At 42.9% G+C, this 20,056-nt stretch overlaps 1 protein-coding gene across 1 annotated transcript in view; it reads right to left on the reverse strand.

The window, feature by feature from the left end:
* LOC109483541 (GTP-binding protein Di-Ras2-like) overlaps positions 1–13,518 on the reverse strand; it is a 37,668-nt gene extending 24,150 nt beyond the window's left edge. Inside the window, exon 1 of the mRNA XM_019786576.1 lies at positions 13,296–13,518. Coding sequence (XP_019642135.1) covers positions 13,296–13,319 — 24 coding nt within the window. The 5' untranslated portion in view covers positions 13,320–13,518. The remainder of the gene's footprint in view (positions 1–13,295) is intronic.
* Positions 13,519–20,056: the final 6,538 nt, after the last annotated feature.

The following is a 20,056-nucleotide window of genomic DNA, read 5'->3' on the forward strand; positions in this document are numbered from 1 at the left end:
TATATATATATATACATACACAGATACTAACTACAGATTAGAGTCCAACTTACATTGTGACAAGCTTGCTAACTATTGCGTATTTTCTCGATAAAAGTCAAAATGGATTTTACAGGTTTTGCCTTTTAATGATAAGGCTGTACTGGCGATCTGTAGGTTATACGAGACAAGTGTAAAGCACATAGCTTGAAAGAGAATTAAGATTTACTCCACCAAAACGACCCGATACTAAATACAGATTAGTCCAAGCCCAACTTACATTGCTGCCAACTATTGCACATTTTCTCGATAAAAGTCGAAACGGATTTTACAGGCTCCATTTGATTTTGCCTTTTAATGAGGCTTTACTGTCCCTATCAAATCGATCAGACGCCATCACAAAAACGCAATTTGGCCGGTGTAACGGCGGCCTGTAAACCGCGTACAGAGCCTCATCACGGTACATCTATCACCGAACTAATCAGGCGTAATGTTCACGTCCTAGGTTAAAGTATATATAAAGTTAAAGTTTATAATTGTAGCCAGCTGCCGCTGCGCCGCGTGCCAGCGAAGCTGGTGTGTTTACAGATACAGATATAGTTTTAGTATATGTTACAAAAGTACTATACAAACTACGAGTTTAAGCGCGTTTTAATCAACGACACAACACCCTATAGTTAACAATCAAAGGCCGATAACACTTTCAGCACCAAGGACAGGACAGGTTTCTTATACGATTTTCTCTGTATATCTGTCTACAATTTTGAATTTGGTATGATTTCTCAATTTTTAATCCCGAGAACAATTTTCTCGCCTTATTTCACATTTCATATTTCCAGTATATATGGGACGCGCGTAGAGGTGACAAAAATACCTAAATATTGAAGAAATATCACTTTTTATCTAGAAACCTTCGATCGCCCATGATCGGTACACCCTGCCGGTTAGTCATCACGTCTCTCCGGTACATCCATCAGCGAACTAATCAGGCGTAATGTTCACGTCCAAGGTTAAAGGACTTACGGCTGAGAAACGAGACGACGCGGTAATTCAATCCGGTGTCGCTAATTTGATGAAGCCGGGCGGATGGACAACACTAGCTCCGATACTTCATGCTTTCACGCTTCAGAGACGCTCGCTGGAGAAACGCCCGCCTTTTCTAGGCGCAAACACCGGCCGATCTGTTTCAGCATGATATTGCAAGACGTAATGACTTTGAAGATTCGAAATCCGGAGGGTCAGCTGATTTGTTTAAGTAGAAGCATCTTCTTTTCACATTTCGTAAAGATGTACGAGTTGTATTGTGTGGACAACACTAGCTCCGATACTTCACACTTCAGTGGCGCTCGCTGCTCGCCTTTTCTTAGCGCAAAAACCGACTGATCTGTTCCAGAAATAACCTTGAAAGATTCCTTGACTTTGAAGATTCGAAATCCGAAGGGTCAACTGATTTGTTTAAGTAGCGACAGCTTCATCCCACATTTGGTAAAGATGCTCGAGTATAGTATTGTGCGTTAACCCCTCCTTTCCATGATTGAGTCTGACACGCTGGCCCCAGGAGAGTTACCGCACGCCGTATCGAAAATAAGCGTTGATAACGGGAGACGTTTGGGTTAATGGTTGGCATGCCGAATTCAGTAACAGCGCATGAATATCGTACATTATTCTGTAACGCGGTCATCGCCGGGTCACATATTCAGTATTCTGTTGTCAATAAGTCAAATATGATCGAGCGTGCAGTAGGGTGGGGTTTTTTTAAGTCAACAATAGACCTTTTATACCTTAAGACATTCAAAATGGTATTTTTGTGTCTTAAATTGTGTCTGTAGGTACTGGAAAGGGCTGAACGGATTTCTTGTAGTACACCTTGCTAACCGTCTGGCATAATTTAGCTAGATGATTGCCATGGCTTCCCTTGATTCTAACATACGTTTTCTTAACTAATTAATATTGCTTCTTTAGTCTAAGGTTTCTTTCGTCGGTCTTGACCTTCGCAAAAGGGCGAGAAGTATCGATTTTGGAATTGTTGCTGTCACTCTTACGGTGTGCGAAACCTCTGGGATAATGTGTGATCTGGTAGGATGATTGATATGGATATTATTCATCACAATTGATAACATCCATCGCAGATCAGTGATATGTGTCACGGGGGAAGTTTCCTCTTTTCAGTGTTGAAAATGCTGCAATAATCTACGTTTACTTACTGTATAGCCGGTAAAATCGCCCTTCAGCATAACACAACAACTTCGCAGGCACGCGGCGCGGAAGCAGCTGGCTACATTACACCGAACGGCTTGTTACACCTAACCCCTGAACATCTAACTCTAAACATTGTTTAAAGCTATCTAATGATAATGCTCCTGCATTGACGTTGTCTATAGTATAACATCACATGAAGCCCGTGATGATGCCGACCTTTAGCTCGTCTCTCTCTTCTGACGATTGTGTCAAAACGAAGAACTGGAAGGTTTTTAACATTGTAAGGGGCCTAAGAGATTGTTTTCTTTCCAGGGTTGAGAATGCTGCAATAATTTACGTTAGTCGAGTTTGTCAATAGCAGAACATCATATGAAGCGTGTGATGATGCCGACCTTTAGCTCGTTCTCTCTCTCTGGATGATGTGTCAAAAGGAAGGACATAAAGATAGTAAGTCTTACAGATTGTTTTCTTACCAGGATTGAGAATGCGGCAATAATGTACGTTACTTAACGTTGTCTATAGTAGAACATCACATGAAGCGCGTGATGATGCCGACCTTTAGCTCGTCTCTCTGTTCTGACGATTGTGTCCGACCGGCAGATTTCCCCTGTGATCCAGACCCGCAGGAATTCGGCTCCTTGACGGGTCGATGTGATGCCGGCGGCGCGGCGAGCTCCGGCAATCATCGGCCGCGGATTTATCCGCCTTTCATCGCTGCTGCCCCGCCAGGTCGATATAATTACTGTAGCACATGCCGGAGAGGGTGGGTCTTTTACTGGAGATGGGTCAAATGGAAGGGCTAAAGGGTCGTACTGATATTGAGGAGCTCAGAGATTGTTTTGAATCCATAGAGAGACATGCTGGAAGATAGGATTCTTTCTGTCTTCCGATGCTATTTTAATAATTGCTGTAGCACATGCCGGAGAGGGTGGGTCTTTTACTGGAGATGGGTCAAAAGGAAGGACTAAAGGGTCGTATAGATAGTGAGGAGTCTTTGATATTGTTTTGTAAATAAATGCTGGAAGATAGGACTTCCCTTTCTATAGATATAACTAGCACATTCTCCAGTGTGTGGGTCTTTTATTATGAGATGTGTCAAAAGGAAGGGCTGGAAGGTCGTAAAGATAGTGAAGAGACTTTGAGATGATTTGAATTCATGGCTGGAAGATAGGACGTCACTTTCTATTGCGGTTGTCATAACTTTCTTTCGATCGTTCTGGATATAATTACTGTGTGTATGCTCGAATGAGCAAGTCTTTTAATGGAGATGTGCCACAAGGCTTTGAGGCTCGTAAAGATAAGAAGAGAATTTGAGATTGCTTAGAATTCGTAAATTAAATACTGTAAGGTGAAGTTTTTGCACGTTTTTGATACTACCTGTTGCAAATGCTTAAGTGCGTGGGTCTCGTACAAGAAGGCGTCAACAGAGGAAGACCAAACTAAGTACTGATCGGACGTAAAGATATCTAAGGGACGTATAGTGTTTGTTACAACTTGGTAGGTCGCTGTCCTCAACTTCTTCATGCCACTGCCACTAAAGACACTAAACATTCCATTAGACCGACAGTAAAACAGCCCTTCACGGTCACGACACATGTACTTCAGACATTTCTAGAAAGGCTCAAACGAACAACCTAGCTGACTGAATGGGCCCTGCCCTCCGGCCGATGGCCATAGAAACGTACAAGAGGCTCAAATAAAATGGACAAAAGGTACTCCAGAAGCTGCTTCAATCATACTGTAACAGAAAGTGTGAAGGCGTCATGTGGAGCCCTGGGCGTCGTTTAAAGGTTACAGGCGGCGAGTAGAAGGCACTTCCAGCGTAATAAAGTTATACAGTTTCCTATTTATTTTACGACAAAACGTTTATTGCGAGCAGAGGTCATTTTTCTAAGAGCGTCTCCGAGCTGTCACAAACTCTCCAAATATGGACAAGTCGTCACAAGAGTACGGATATTTCCTGGTAAACCTGTTGCTTCATCCGGCCGGAAAAGCGTTTATGGTCAGACAAAATTGCATCTTATAGTCCCATATAAAGTTACAACCACTTGAATGTGTTCCCGATACATTTTCTATAATGTACGTAGTTTGAGCAGCTTAGCATCCTTTTTAATGTGAATATGTGACGGGCAGGGTTTTGAATGCTATTTATTTATACTAATATCGAAGAACCTACATATTGACCAGAGACCTTTTTTTCCTTATCAAGCGTTGTGATAAAATTGCATTACATAAAAACATTTTTTTATAGTAATAGTGTCTTAGAACATCCTTGACAAACTACCATATTGTTACGGGGCCTTCGTTTTGCATAGCCGTCCCACCGGCCATATTAGACTCCAGCTAAGTAAGAGCCCATCAGGTCGGGTCAGATGTAATGTGAGAACAGGGGGCCATAAAATAGAATCAGGACTGAAATACGATCCAAACATCAAAGACTTAAACCGTCATAAATATCCTGGTCAATTTGTCCGACTTCCCCCAGGACCGTTACATGGTTGTTAGGCTTATAAATGATTAAAGCACCAGGAGCAGAGAGCTTGTATCATTGACGACAGACATCTTTACAACAGAGAACTGCCTCCTTTAAATGAAAGCTCTGGGACTGTCTGGGCGACTCTTCACACTGGACCTGACCTCTCCACATGAAATCCTTCATAGATTAAGTTCCTTTGTAGAAAGTTTGTATTTACATAGAAGAATGTAATAGTTTTGTATATGGTTAAGCCACCTTATATGTTGCCGTAATGTTTTGGCATGTCTTGTGAGCAGGGCAAGCCATTTGTAATATCCGCTGGCTAGTTGGGCTGCCCTGAACAGCCAAACCAATAAATAAAAAAAAAACAGCAAACCGAGGGTGATTTTTTGGGCAGTCATGTATGTTCCATACAAAATTCAGCTGGCTTGTAAAAGAACAAACCCTCGCTGCAAGTCCTACCACAAATGTGACTGTGCCTTAGAGTTCTGGCTGAATAAACTACTGTCATTGAGAAACGACCTGCAACGTTTGAAACGGGGTCTTTTGGCCTCCAGCAATGTTTCCAGATGAAAGCCTGCTGCCAAACATCGCTATTAAATCTCAAGGATACAATAAAACAAATGGGAAAAAATAGAAACTGCCTCTGGCTATGTTACTCTAGATGTCGCACATTGTGCTGCTACTGGGAGTCGTGTGTTGAGAGACATTTCAGAATAGGTTTGAGAGCTGAGAGCACTCTTATCTTACTGTGTTATACTATTTTAAGGCAGGCTCTGTAGACCAACTCTGGCTTGACGACCGTAAACTACAGTCACAAAAACTTGTTTGAATTTTTCTTCTACGAAACAAGCTTGCAACTAGGGTCGCTTCTCGACCATTTAGAAAACTAGAAGTAACAGTCGAGCATTTTGGCAAGTTCTTTTGTGCTTTTTCCAGGGCCCCACTGCAAAGCAATGCTTAATCACTGAGTGGGCCACCCTGGCTAAGAAAAACAGATTTTTAAAAATTATGAAAAGTTCAGATTTTTCCCTTGTGGTTCCCTGACCTCTGTTAACTCTCCTTATCCCTCCTGTGCCGAGTCTGGTGTACATGAGGGAAAACACGTCTGTTGAAAGAGTCTGTAGAACTGCGCTAATTGGCTCGTCACGTCTGGACAGGAGCACCAGACTTCTCATTAGCGCCGTGTACAACATGTACAAAGGTCTGTGCTGTACGTGTGTGTACTATATACTCCCTAGTATAATTTCAGTTATGTCTCCGGGTCATTATAAACTATAGTTTAAGTGTAACCAACGGGGCACTGTGGCTTAAAATGTATCCACCTTAAGATTCGCCTTAAGCTCAAGGTAGTGTAGATATTAACATAACTGTACTATTGTATAATGCTTGGTAAGAATAATATAGACAATATGGTTTATATACGTATATATGCATATATATATATATATATATATGTGTGTGTGTAAACAAGTATATCATTTTACTTTTATTTGTGTATAATTTTATACACAAAATCACGATTTCACGATGTCACAATATTATCAATGATATTACTCAGGAGTGCTGTAAATTATTAATGGAGATAACAGAAACCTAATATAAACCTCGAGATTCAGATCTTAGTTGTTATTAAAGATAAACAAATCAACATCAGCAATAAAAACTATTCTAAATAGCAAATCGTATCGCTAATAAACAGATCTGCCGATGAAGCACTTTGCAAAGGTTAAAATTTCTTTGCAAAACGTAAGCCTAGTCAAGTAATATTGTGGGCAGGGCGCGGGTCGACAGAAATCTGCATTTGAAAGGACGCAATGTTGCCTGTGATGTTCTTAACTTCCACACTGAAGGCGCTTGTCAAGCGGCGCGTGGTGTGATCACGGAGAGCTGATTGAATATTCTCATCTCACCTCACCAGTCTCATAGCTGTCATATGTAAGCCGTAGGGGCAATGTAGCTTTCAACAAGAGCGCTACTTTCACTGGAGACGACTCATTCCCCTCAACCACTTCTGTGGTCAAGTTTTGCTATTATATTGGTTGTTCTGTCCACTCTTTCAACGGTCGCTGGTCCAAGTCCGGTGAGGACGCCCCCTAGGTGGTACACCCTCCGCCTTCCCTTGCAATGTTGGCTAGCTATAGGATGCATTTTGCTCTAGACTCGTCTCCAAACCACTGCAGCTTTTTCTTGTTTGCCAGTGACAGAAAACTGGGAAGTGAGCCTGCCAGTGACTTGCTTAACTATTTTAGGTCTTACACCTTCCGCCTTCCCTTGCAATGTGGTATGAGCTAACTATAGGGTGCGCTTTGTTCTCGATACATGTCCAAACCACTGCAGCTTTTTCTTCCTTGCCAGTGACAGGAAACGGGGAAGTGGGTCTGCCAGTGACTTGATGTAGTTAGTCTCTACCAGACTAACTACGCTGGCTATATATAGAAGAATATTTGCCAGGAGAGTTTGGCCGCCTTTGGGTTTGACTGGCCGCGCAGTTATGGAGTTTCGGAGGAAAAGAACTACCTCCCCGAGGACTGACTCCCCTGGCCAATTTTACTCTCTTTTTTTCCGAATTCTACGATCCGTATTCCCGTAGAAAGGCCTTGTGGAGGCTAGACTTGATGAGCTGTTTAACTTCTCTTCTCCTGGTGTGATCGGACTGCTCTGATTGAATATTCCGCACGCCACGATTGATTCCAGCCCCGCCGTGCCGCCGATAATGCACTGTTTCCTGCGCTTTGAAGTCCGGCGGTCGGCCGTGTCGATGGGAGGTCGGAGGTCGCGTCACGTGAACCGGTCTGTCCAATTTTGGAGTCTTACGATATTTAAGAAGCTAACGCACAGCTAGAGTCACTCTTACAGAACAGGCAAAACCTGTAGGTTTTTACACTTCCTTGACAAGCATATTTCAACTGAAACTTAGGTACTATCACCAATAAACATCAAACAAACATCAAACAGCATTAGATGATTTCCTCCTTAACCTCCCCTTTTGTTGTGGTATTGGAAGGCTAGGCGAGGTTCAACACAATGGAAGGTCTAAGCAGCTCCTTTTAATCAATGACACCATACCCAATAGTTAACACTCAAAGACCGATAACAGTTTCAGCACCAAGGACAGGGTACGTTTCTTATACGATTTGCTCTGTATATCTGTCTATAATCTTTAATATGGTATGATTCCTTGTATTTTAAGCTCAAGAACACATTTCACATGCATGCAACCCTCGTCTAGTCTAGTCTCACATTTCATATTTTTAACATATTTGGGACGCATAGAAGTAACCAACTATTGACGAAATATTGTTTTTTAACTAGAAACCTCACAGACGATCGGTACACCCTGCCGAAGTTGCTTGCCTGAATAGAACGGTAAAGAATGTAGTTAAAGATTCGCAGTGATTACTCTGTATATCTGTCTACAATTTTGAATATGTTATCTTGTATTTAAAGCTCAAGGAAGACTTTTCTCATGCCTACGTTTCATATTTGCAGCATATTGGGGCGCATAGAGATGAAAAAATAACCAAATTTTAAGGAAATATTGGAAACCTTCGCACACGATCGGTACACCCTGCTGAAGTTACCAGCCTGAATAGAACGGTAAAGAATGTAGTTAAAGATTCGCAGTGATTACTAATGGTGGCGCACAATTGCGCTGTTAACGAAGCGTAACCGGCTCTAGGCGCACCGCCTCTCCTACCGAACTCCCGGCTATGCATAGATTTTCTGCCGGTTTAAGCGTGGAAGGTCTCCTCCACATCAGAACTGTGCGACCTCTAAAACCCGTCTGCGCGTTACCTAACTCACGTCCTCCTCCGTCTTTTCTTTTTCAAAGTCAACGGCGTGTCGATAAGGGTTGGAGGAGCCGAGATTGCATTAGCAGCTTATGAGCGAGCTTTTAGCCGGCTGGGCGGGCTGCTGGGAGATAACGGGAGCCGCCACAGGGAGGGTACAGACATAGGCAGCTAAACCGTACACCTAATCCTGCCGCACTTATGCATATCTCTCTGTATTTCATATTAATTCACTTTGGTTATGAACAGTTTATCTGTATAAGCTCTACCTTCGCTTAAGTTATGCCTGGCACGCTGTGACTCTTCTTAAAGCGGTTATCTAAAGAGTTATTTTGGAAGAAGAATAAATGCCTTGCAGCTGTGTAAATAATTTGTGAGATTGTGACAAAACGTTTTGTTAAGTGGGGAAACATGCGTCAGAAAGAAAGAAGCCCAAACAAAAAAGCAAGACACTAAGGATGACAAAAAGCATTGTTTAATAGGGAACAGAAAGAAGTCCTTGAACAAAGCGAAACATAAAAGATGATTAATTCTCATGCAGACACTGTCTGAATATGACTAATGTTTTGCCCCCCGGTGATGGCTATTGAATGTGCGAGAAGCCGGCTGTAAGGAGATAAATTGATCAGGCAGTTCAGGGGACTAGTTGTTAATTCCCAGGCTCAATAATAAGTCATTTCTGTGTTCAACACGGAGGAACCAGTCGGAGAATACCGAGCGACCTCTCTCGCGTCTCCCCCGTGTACGCTTCATAAAGTAATAACACCTCACAAATCAATACGCGCGGATTCAGGGGAGCGTATTTTATATCGGCGCTGTCCTGTGAGGGAGCGGGATAATTAAGTAATTGTTTTATCGCACAGACGGCTCCTGGCGGGAAGAGATAAGACAAGAGAACAAAATGTCATGTTTCGTGTTTCGGTCCTGAAAAAATCAGGGTTGGTAGGTAGGGATTATATCTTCTTTTTCTTTAGACTTTGGAGATCTCTAGTGACCCAACTAATATAATACACCTTAACAAAGTAAAACTTGCATGAGGATACTTATATTTTCAATGTCAATGTTGTACAACGTTTCAGCACTCAGGTGTCAGATCATGGAGCTAGAAAAGGCCCATCACCCTTGCATGGGTCATCATCCAATGTATACTGCATCTTTAGTCGTAAGAAGCCATCTTGCAGTTGCATTCAGTCTTTCTTTATTTCCTTCCACTGTGTCTTCTGTCTTGCAAGCTCTCTTAGCTCAGGAGCCCTCCCAAAGAAAGGCTAGGGTCGGTCGGGAAACAGGAAACACAACATTTTTACCTTGGCCTAACGGGAATCCAGAGTAAGCGTAGCGTGTCTGAGGGGAGAACCTTGCCGATGGGTTTTACTACTGGAGACGAATAAATGGTCAGGGCAGTTCAAGGAGACACCGTGCCCTCACATCAGTACAGCCGCCCTGTGAACACTAGTTAGTACCGCCAGCTAACCTCTGCCCTCACATCAGTACAGCCGCCCTGTGAACACTAGTTAGTACCACCAGCTAACCCTCACATCAGTACAGCCGCCCTGTGAACACTAGTTAGTACCGCCAGCTAACCTCTGCCCTCACATCAGTACAGCCGCCCTGTGAACACTAGTTAGTACCGCCAGCTAACCTCTGCCCTCACATCAGTACAGCCGCCCTGTGAACACTAGTTAGTACCGCCAGCTAACCTCTGTCCTCACATCAGTACAGCCGCCCCGTGAACACTAGTTAGTACCGCCAGCTAACCTCTGCCCTCACATCAGTACAGCCGCCCTGTGAACACTAGTTAGTACCGCCAGCTAACCCCTGCCCTCACATCAGTACAGCCGCCCCGTGAACACTAGTTAGTACCGCCAGCTAACCTCTGTCCTCACATCAGTACAGCCGCCCTGTGAACACTAGTTAGTACCGCCAGCTAACCTCTGGTCTCCCTCTGTGATTCGGTCATCAATTTTAACTCAGTATAATCATTGCTCAACGCTGAATGAAAGCAACTGACACTTGGCTCCTTGGCGTATATAGAAGCTTCATATATATAGTCTCACCTTTATGTTAATTGTGTCTTTGTAATATATTTTGTCTGACCCTTACCTCTTCCCTCATTATCTTAATGAAAAGCAGCCTACAGGCTGGTTTGAGCGTCTCATTAATAAAGCATGGTTCAAAGAAACAAACATTTTACGAAGCTTGTCCAATGAATTGCTTGTCCTTAGGCACTTATTTCTATGATTTATGATTGTTATTATTCGCCTTTGTGGGTAGCTAATACTCTGCCATTCCCAATTAATAAAATCTGAATGAAATCTGTGACGTTAGGAAGCATATTACCTTGAATGTGTATTGTCCTGGTTTTATATGGGACTTCTACAATCAATTGCTTGTCTTGAGTCACTTATTGCAATACAATTTTGCTATTTGTCGTCATTGTTGACATTCTTCACTGCCATTCTCAATAAATGAAATACGGCAACCTCAAGGCAATCTGAAGAAAGGTTCTGACGTTGGGGAGAACCTTACCCCGAGTTGCATATCATAGTAGAGCATACAGAATCAATTACTTAACTTTATAGTCACTTCTTTCAGTGATATATATTTGCTATTTGTTGACACCAACTAAGCTGCCATTTCTAATACGTGCGATCTGAAGAGAGGTTGTTGAGACGTTATAAAGAAGCTTACCTCGAACTTTTGGTGACAGATTATGGTAAAGATTAATATATGTATAGTGTCTTAGTTTTTATATGGTACTTCTACAATCATTGGCTTGTCCTATAGAGTCACTATACGTTTGTTATTTTTCATCGTTGTTGAAAGCGGCTACGCTGTCGATGTCATTCTTAATTAAAGCAACATGACAGCCTGAAGGCAACCTGAGGATAAGCCCTTACGTTAGGGAGAACCTTCCTTACCTCGAATTTTTGGTGACAGATCATGGTAGAGCGTATAGAATCAATTGCTTTTCCATAGTCACTTATTTAAATACATGTTGATATTTTTTCGTCTTTATCGACGCCTACTACAGTACTGCTACTGATTTACCCAATGAATGAAATATGACAACCTGCAGGCAATCTGAAGAGAGAAACTGTTACCTTAGCGTTAGGGAGAACCTTCCTTACCTCGAATTTTTGGTGACAGATCATGATAGAGCATATACAATCAATTACTTACCCTAAGCCACTTATTTCAGTGATATATGTTTGCTATTTGTTGACACTAAGCTGCCATTTCTAATACATGCGATCTGAAGAGAAGCTGAGACATTAGAGAGAACCTTACCTCGAATGTTTGGTGAAAGATCATATACAATATACAGATACAACATATACAATCAAGTACTTGTCCTTAGTCACTTATTTCAGTGATATATATTTTCTATTTGTTGACACCCACTAAGCTACCATTTCCAATACCTGCGATCTCAAGAGAAGCTGAGACGTTAGGGAGATCCTTCCTTACCTCGGATTTTTGGTAACGGATCATGGTTAAGATTATGTATAGTGTCTTAGTTACTTCTTACAATGATACATGTTTTCTATTTGTTGACACCCACTAAGCTGCCATTTCCAATACAAGCGATCTAAAGAGAAGCTGAGACGTTAGGGAGAACCTTCCTTACCTCGAATTTTGGTGACAGATCATGGACATGGTAGAGAATATACAATCCATTACTTGTCCATAGTCACTTATTTTAATGATATATGTTTGGTGTTTTTCGTCTTCGTAATCAGCTATACTGAATGCGATCTGAAGAGAAGCTGAGACATTAGAGAGAACCTTACCTCGAATTTTTGGTGAAAGAACATGAAGCAACATATACAATCAAGTAGTTGTCCTTAGTCACTTATTTCTGATCAGTGGTATATATTTACTATGTGTTGACAGCCACTAAGCTGCCATTTCTAATACATGCGATCACAAGAGAAGCCTGAGACATTAGGGAGAACCTTGAAGTTCTTTACCTCGAATTTTTGGTGACAGATCATGGTAGAAGCATAAATGTTGCCTTAGTTTTCATAATGGTCTTGTACAATACATTGCTTGTCCTTAGTTACTTATGTCAATGATATATGTTTGGTGTTTTCATCTTTGCTGACACCTACTACTCTGCCATTTCCAATAAATACGATATTAAAGGAAGCTAGTATGAAGAACATTAGAGAGAACCTTACTTCGAATTTTTGGTGACAGATCATGGTTAAGATTATGTATAGTGTCTTAGTTACTTCTGACAGTGATATATATATTCTATTTGTTGACAGCCACTAAGCAGCCATTTCCAATACTTGCGATCTGAAGAGAAGCTGAGACGTTTGGGAGAGCCTTCCTTACCTCGAATTTTTGGTGACATATCATTGTAGAGCATATACAATCAATTGCTTGTCCATAGTCACTTATTTCAATGATATATGTTTGGTGTTTTTCGTCTTCGTTAGTAGCTACAATGAATGCGATCTGAAGAGAAGCTGAGACATTAGAGAGAACCTTACCTCGAATTTTTGGTGAAAGAACATGACGCAACATATACAATCAAGTAGTTGTCCTTAGTCACGTATTTCTGATCAGTGGTATATATTTACTATGTGTTGACAGCCACTAAGCTGCCATTTCCAATACTTGCGATCTGAAGAGAAGCCTGAGACATTAGGGAGAACCTTGAAGTTCCTTACCTCGAATGTTTGGTGACAGATCATTGTAGAGCATGTCAATCAATTGCTTGTCTTAAGTCACTTATTTCAATTTTGTTTTTCATCTTTGTTGACACCTACTACGCTGCCATTTCCAATAAATGCGATATTAAAGGAAGCTAGTTTGAAGAACATTAGAGAGAACCTTACCTCGAATTTTTGGTGACAGATCATGTGTGTATCGCTGCCAACAGTCTCCCGAGTTGCGATACAATATCCCCCGAACGGATCAATCGTGCTGGTTGTACAGATGTACTCCACTAATCAAGCCCAACATGAAGCGCGCTGCCCTCTCACAACCACTCTCCGGAGAGGCCGGCTCTGCGGCTATTATTCCTCAGCCTGTTTATGCTTCTAACCATCAAACTGGAGACTGTCGTCGCGGCAATCCTTGTCGTCAATCCTCGCCACAGCAGCACGGTACAGTCTGTCCTTTCCATGGCCTCCGTTCCCAATCTCCTAACCAGTCGCTATAACTCGGACCTGTTTTCTCCTCAGCTGTGCATCGCAGAAAAAAAAATTCAAAGCCAGAATCCTCCGACGAGTGTTTCGTCATGAAAGCAGCATTCTCGCGCCGCGCGCACGTTTAGTTCCAGCTGAGCGGAGCTACTCGCGTTGTTAATTGGTGAGGGCTTATTATTACCTTCAGCGAGCCGCTAGCACGGGTACATCCCAGCCCGTCCGCGTTACGTTCTCCCCGGCACGAATCCGGCTCGCTTATCCCCCTCCATCCGTCATGCCTTATCTCGGAGTACCAGTTGGCCGGGGATTACCGGGGAGCCTGGCCCCTGCTCGATGAGCGGGGCTCGGCGCGGAGGAATTGCAGATAACTCACACACTCGCGCTTTAAGGCTTTTACGTTTACCACGACGAGAGGAGTTTATATCGCTGATGATGCGCGCACACAACAGTCATGGTAAACACACAGGGAGCGCTGCGGTAAGGCTGGATACGTCAGTTGACTAGGGAGATGTCAGTCAGGACCACGGGTAGTCAGTAAGAGGAAATGCCCTTCTGATGAGGCATTGTGCACACATACAGGTAGTGCTGAAAGGGACGTAATCCCAGGGAATCATTCACAACCGACCCCTCGCTGAAATATACACAGACGTAAGGCTGTCAGCAGCTTCTTTGGCTCTTATATGTCGTCTTGGTAGACAGTCTAAGACAGGCCTCTGCAGCTGCTATGCAAGGTGTTGTAGTCCTGAAGGCGGCGTAATCCCAAGGAATCAGTCATAACCAACACTCGCTGAAAAATACACAGACTAAATACACAGACTATCAGCTCCTCAGCTCCTTCGGGCTCTTATATATATCATCTTAGAAGACAGTCTAAGACAGGCTTTTCAGCTGCCTTGCAAGGTCTTTTCTTGGCAGTGTCACTAGTGGCTGGTACGTCCGATGTTGGCTCTTCAACAGAATCTGGTCGGTGTTAGCTCAGTGTATCCCATCCGACTCGCACCGAGGGTTTACATTGAGTGGTGTAGAGTACAGCCGCTAGGCTAGCCACGTATACTTCTGCATAATATTCCCCTCACAGTCCGCCCTGTCAGCGTTTTATCGCTAAACACTCTTCATCCGACAAAATTGCACCTCCGTCATCATCACGCTCACGGAGGAGTGCGTCATTCGACACTTCTTCTCCTTCTCCTCAAATTGCGTTCCTTTTTTCCTGTCGTCCGGCCCTGCCGAGGCCACGTCAGCTGCATGCCCGCCATGTTTTATTGATGGGTGTACTTCTCCGGGTGAACTGAACGCCGAGACTCGCGCTCCGATAATTCAATGATGCCGCGAGTTCCGACATCCATCAAGCATTATCAGGCACTAACGGCTGCCGCGGCGAGTCTGCAACTCATCTGGTCCAAGTAACTCTGCCGACGTGCTTCGTGTTTCCTCTCTCCGTGACTTGGTACATGCAGGAACACGGATATGCAGGGCTGCGTTCAGTTCTGCCAAAAAGCCTTATCTATTCTTCGCGGTTACTATATAGAATCTTGACAGATCATTTCACATGATAGATATGCACAAGAAAATCATTGGCGAAAAGTAATGGATGCTACCTGAACGTCTGACAGTTTTCATAACTTACCAGGTTGCTTGAGTAACAGTTCCCATTATATGGATGACGACCCAAACGTTGACAAATAGCGTCTAGTTTTATCCACAGGCTCATGTAATATCTTGTCGTACACGTACACGTATAAGATGTGTATAACGTTACATAGATACGTAAAGAAGTAAAAAAAAAGATCTAAGGGACTACAAGAAAAGGAGCCATACTGACCAAGTCGTTTTTGATATTCTTCAAGTCATCAAAGGTATCTATTATTTTGGCCGTTTGTCGTGTTAAAAGGAAATCTACTTGGGCTATACTTATTTACTCACATACACTTGCTGAGTACATTTCTTCTATCTCTTCTATTGGGGACTGTGTGTAGTTACTATAGTCTCTGAGGAAGTTGATAAACACCCTCCTCTTCCTCTTCCCACCCGTTCTTCCTGGGAACTCCAGAGCACCAACATTTTCTCCTGTTGATGAACGATCCCGAGTCACGATCCGGTTTGACCTAACCGGTTAATGAAGCCTCGTTATTTGGGACCTTTGACAAATTCGGTATACTTGTGTCAAAAAGATCTAAGGGACAGTCCCGACTACAATGTAGGGAGTCATAATGACCAAATCGTTCTTGACATTCTTCAAGTCATCAACGTTATGTATTATTTTGGCAGTTTTTCGTGTTAAAAGGAATCTGCTTGGGCTACACTTATTTACTGATTTATACTTTTCTCTAGTACATTTCTTCTATCTCTTCGTCATCTCTTCAATAGTATTGGGGACTGTAGTTGCTAGTGTCCCCGGGGAATGTTGATGAATATACCCTATTTCCACTGGTTGTTCCTGTGGACACCACCGCGCCAACGTTTTCCCCGATGACGAACGATCCGGAGTCACGATCCGGTTTGACCTAACCGGTTAATGAAGCCTCGTTATTTGGGACCTTTGTTCCGGTCCTGACCCCTGGGGTTGGCTGATTAACGAGGCCTGCCCCCGCTAATTGCCTGCGCCGATCCGCGATGCGAGCAGATCCGACCTCCCGTCCCGGGGGAGCCGGGTCTCCGCAAGTCTGATTAATTACTCCGCCGGCCATGTGGCACATTCTATCGGATGTAAAATTAGATGAGAGTGGTATCTATATATAACATGGGGGTTTAGCTACTGGCAAACCTGTCTATAATGCTCAAGGGACAAGGAAATAGTTAGTGGAAGACAGGTGGCCGCAATAAACAGGGTTACATGTACAGAAATCTGCAGCTCAATGTAGTTGTTGAAGCAGCCTCTGGCCGGCCAGGGATGTAAAATTAGATGAGAGTGGTGTCTATATATAACATGGAGGTACAGCTACAGTCAAACCTGTCCATAATGCTCAAGGGACAGGAAAATGGTTAGGGGAAGACAGGTGGTCATAACAGACAGGGTTCGTCATACGATAATGTACACAAACCTGCAGCTTAAGGTAGTTGTTGAAGCAGCCTCTGGCACATTCTATCGGATGTAAAATTAGATGAGAGTGGTATCTATATATAACATGGGGGTCTAGGTGCAGTCAAACCTGTCTATAATGCTCAAGGGACAGGAAAATGTTTACTGACAGGTAGCCACTATGGACAGGGTTAGCCATATGATTATGTACTAAAATCTGCAGCTCAAGTTAGTTGTTGAAGCAGCCTCTGTAAAATTAGATGAGAGTGGTATCTATATATAACATGGGGGTCTAGCTACAGTCAAACCTGTCTATAATGCTCAAGGGACACGGAAATAGTTAAAGCAGACAGGTGGCCACAACATGTACATCATGGCTTTAAGGTCATTCTTTAAAAGAGATGGAGGGCATAAATTTTCTGCAACTTTCTGTAAATCTAAATGGCCTGAAATACGCTGATGAGAGTGGTATCTATATATAACATGAGGGTTAGCTACAGTCAAACCTGTGTGTAATGCTCAAGGGACACGGAAATAGTTAAAGCAGACAGGTGGCCACAACATGTACATCATGGCCTTAAGGTCATTCTTGAAAAGAGATGGAGGGCATAAATTTTCTGCAACTTTCTGTAAATCCAAATGGCCTCTTTAGGACACTGAAATACGTTTATGAGAGTGGTATCTATATATAACATGGGGGTCTAGCTACAGTCAAACCTGTTTGTAATGCTCAAGGCACAGGGAGATTGTTAAAGCAGACAGGTGGCCACATGATTCGTCATATGCTGATGTACTGTGTTCTGCAGCTCAGGGTAGTCGTTGAAACAGTCTCTGGCTGCTATTAGTCACTTTCTTTTATTTCAATGAAATTTGAAGAATGTCTTTTTTGTTGAATTTTACGTACGATCTTGTCTATCACTAGTATGCTCAAGGGGCGAGAATAATGAGACAGGAGACAGGTGGTCACTATAGACAAGATTCGTAATATGATGATGCACTGTGTTCTGCAGCTCAGAGTAGTCGTTGAAACAGCCCCTGGCTGCAATCAGTCACATTCTTTCGTTATCGATGAAAGTTTGACGAAATTCATTTCTGTTAAATTACACGTACGTATTTCTATAATGCTCAAGGGACAATAATATGGTTTCACAAGACAGGTGGCCACTATAGACAGGATTCTTCATATGATGATGAACTGAAACCTGCAGCTCAGTGCAGTTGTTGAAACAGCCCCTGGCTGCCATCAGTCACTTTCTTCCGTTCCACTGTGTCTTCGTCCGTGGAAGCAACCTTAGGATTCGTCATACTTGGCTCAAAAATAAGGGACTACAAAGATCAAAGCGACCAGATGGATCTTTATATGCAGAAATGGTTATCAGTGCAGGTTTGACGAGTGGTTTTCTCGTAAAACATCAATGTCTTTCATTGACCACATGTACGAGCCTGCCTTCATTTCAAGCAGATTTTTATGTGGCCCCTTCCCCCTTCTTCCTCAACAATGAGACTAGAATTAGCTTGTGAGTTCATCTACATCAGGGCTTTACAACCAATCCTTAAAAGAAATAGGGACGGGGCATAAACTTTGTGCAACTCATGCAAATCCTAATGGACTCCGAATTACGTTGCAGGAGTTGTAATAATATCGATGTGAGCTAAACATGTGCTAGACAGTGTAGGTAATACAACATGAAGTAGATCAATTGTCTACATGCTAGTTAATCTACTCGTGTTAGCGCCATCATGATTCAACAAACCGGCACGAAGGAATTAGACATGGTTATTGCCCATTGATAAGTTTCTGTAAAATATTCCTTGATTTCGGGGCAACATCACGTTTTCAGTACAAGAATCATCCGTCTTGTCTTATTGAGAGTTGAAATTGATCTAGCTGGTGACTTGCGGAGATTTTCAATGTTTTGCAAATAATGGACGGTTTGGGGGTGAATTGTTGCACGAATTTATTTACATTAAGGTTTTACTTAAGCTCTAATCAGACGTATAACCTTATTGAGTACGTAGCTCTCAAAACCTGGGTTCTGTTTCTCCCAATAATGCGTCGAATAATTCTTTCCTGTTTTCCAGTTTTGCATGTAGATTAGAGTCAGTGATCTTCTGGTATTGGCAGTTGTCACTGGCTTAGACACAGACCAGTAGTTATGACAGTAATGCCAACGCATCGTATGTAACCCTACTGCCGCACTATCTAAAGAAACCGTTTACATTGACCAGACAGTGCGGCACCTCGAAATAAAAATGCAGATTCCTCGTATTGTCAAAGAAATGGCAGTTTTAGAGGTCACCGAACAAGGTGGCGGATGAATGACGTCATGAATACCACAACGTCAAAGGAAGTCACCTTAACACTTTAATAACCACTTTTAGAACAAGTTTGAAAGACGTTATGTCTTAAAGAACATCTTCTTCCCTGTGGACTTAAGATTCAGTGCGTCATGAAGGGCGGTTATGTGGACGGCTGCTGCATTAGTATTAGCAACCTTCGTCCTCGACCCTGAAGATGAGGATGTTGCAATGTGAAGGCTGTAAGATTGCGATAAGAATTTGCAATTGAAACAACTGTAACACTGTAACAACAACACCTACACTCCTTCGCTGCATGTACTTCTGGATAGCTTTTTTTACAACTTTGTTGACAAAACTAAGAAGCTGCCCTGCATGTAGCTGCCCTGTAGCTGTCAAATTTCGTCCCCTGTACTTTATACAGCTGCATTAGGATTCAGTGTTACTTAGAACGTAAGAAACCTCCAATACTTCATTCAGACCCCTTGTCTCCGATCATGAAGTGTAATCACGCCGATTTTTCTCGCCCATCACTCTAAAAATACCGAAGACAGAAGCGATCCCCCCGTCCTGTAGCCGCCAAATTTAATTTCTCGCGCGCGCATCCGTCAGACCCTGGCAGCGCCGCCGGAGCCAGACGGGCGTCTCGCCGCCAGCCGCGCCGCGCAGACATCGATCTGCTAGATCTACTCTCCTAGCAGAGATTTGGGGTTGGCTTATTTTTGGCGTGTTTTTGGACCTTTTTTATCGGGCTTTCTCTTTGCACCAGGGCTTTCCCCAAGCAATGAACCAAGGGTGCTCTCCCTCTTCCCAAAATCCTAGCACCTCTCCCAAAAATGCTAAAATTTAGGGTTTTTCTTACTTCTTGTCGCGACATCAACCGATTAGGGACCACCTCTCCCCTAAAGATTTCTGGAGAGACGCCTGTTGCACTAATATCTTTTTACGCCAACTCGTAAAAAAAGATACCAGTGCAAAAAAAGCCTGATAAAAAGGCCTAAAAACGAGCCAAAAATAAGCCAAACCCAAACCTCTGCTTGGAGAGTAGGCCAGACTGACTCTGAAATGAATGGATGAATGAATGAATGAATGAATGAATGAATGACGCCTCTGCTGTTATATTTGTAAACAA

The sequence above is a fragment of the Branchiostoma belcheri genome, unplaced genomic scaffold (assembly GCF_001625305.1).
Source record: "Branchiostoma belcheri isolate BF01 breed outbred unplaced genomic scaffold, Haploidv18h27 scaffold65, whole genome shotgun sequence".
NCBI lineage: Eukaryota > Metazoa > Chordata > Leptocardii > Amphioxiformes > Branchiostomatidae > Branchiostoma > Branchiostoma belcheri.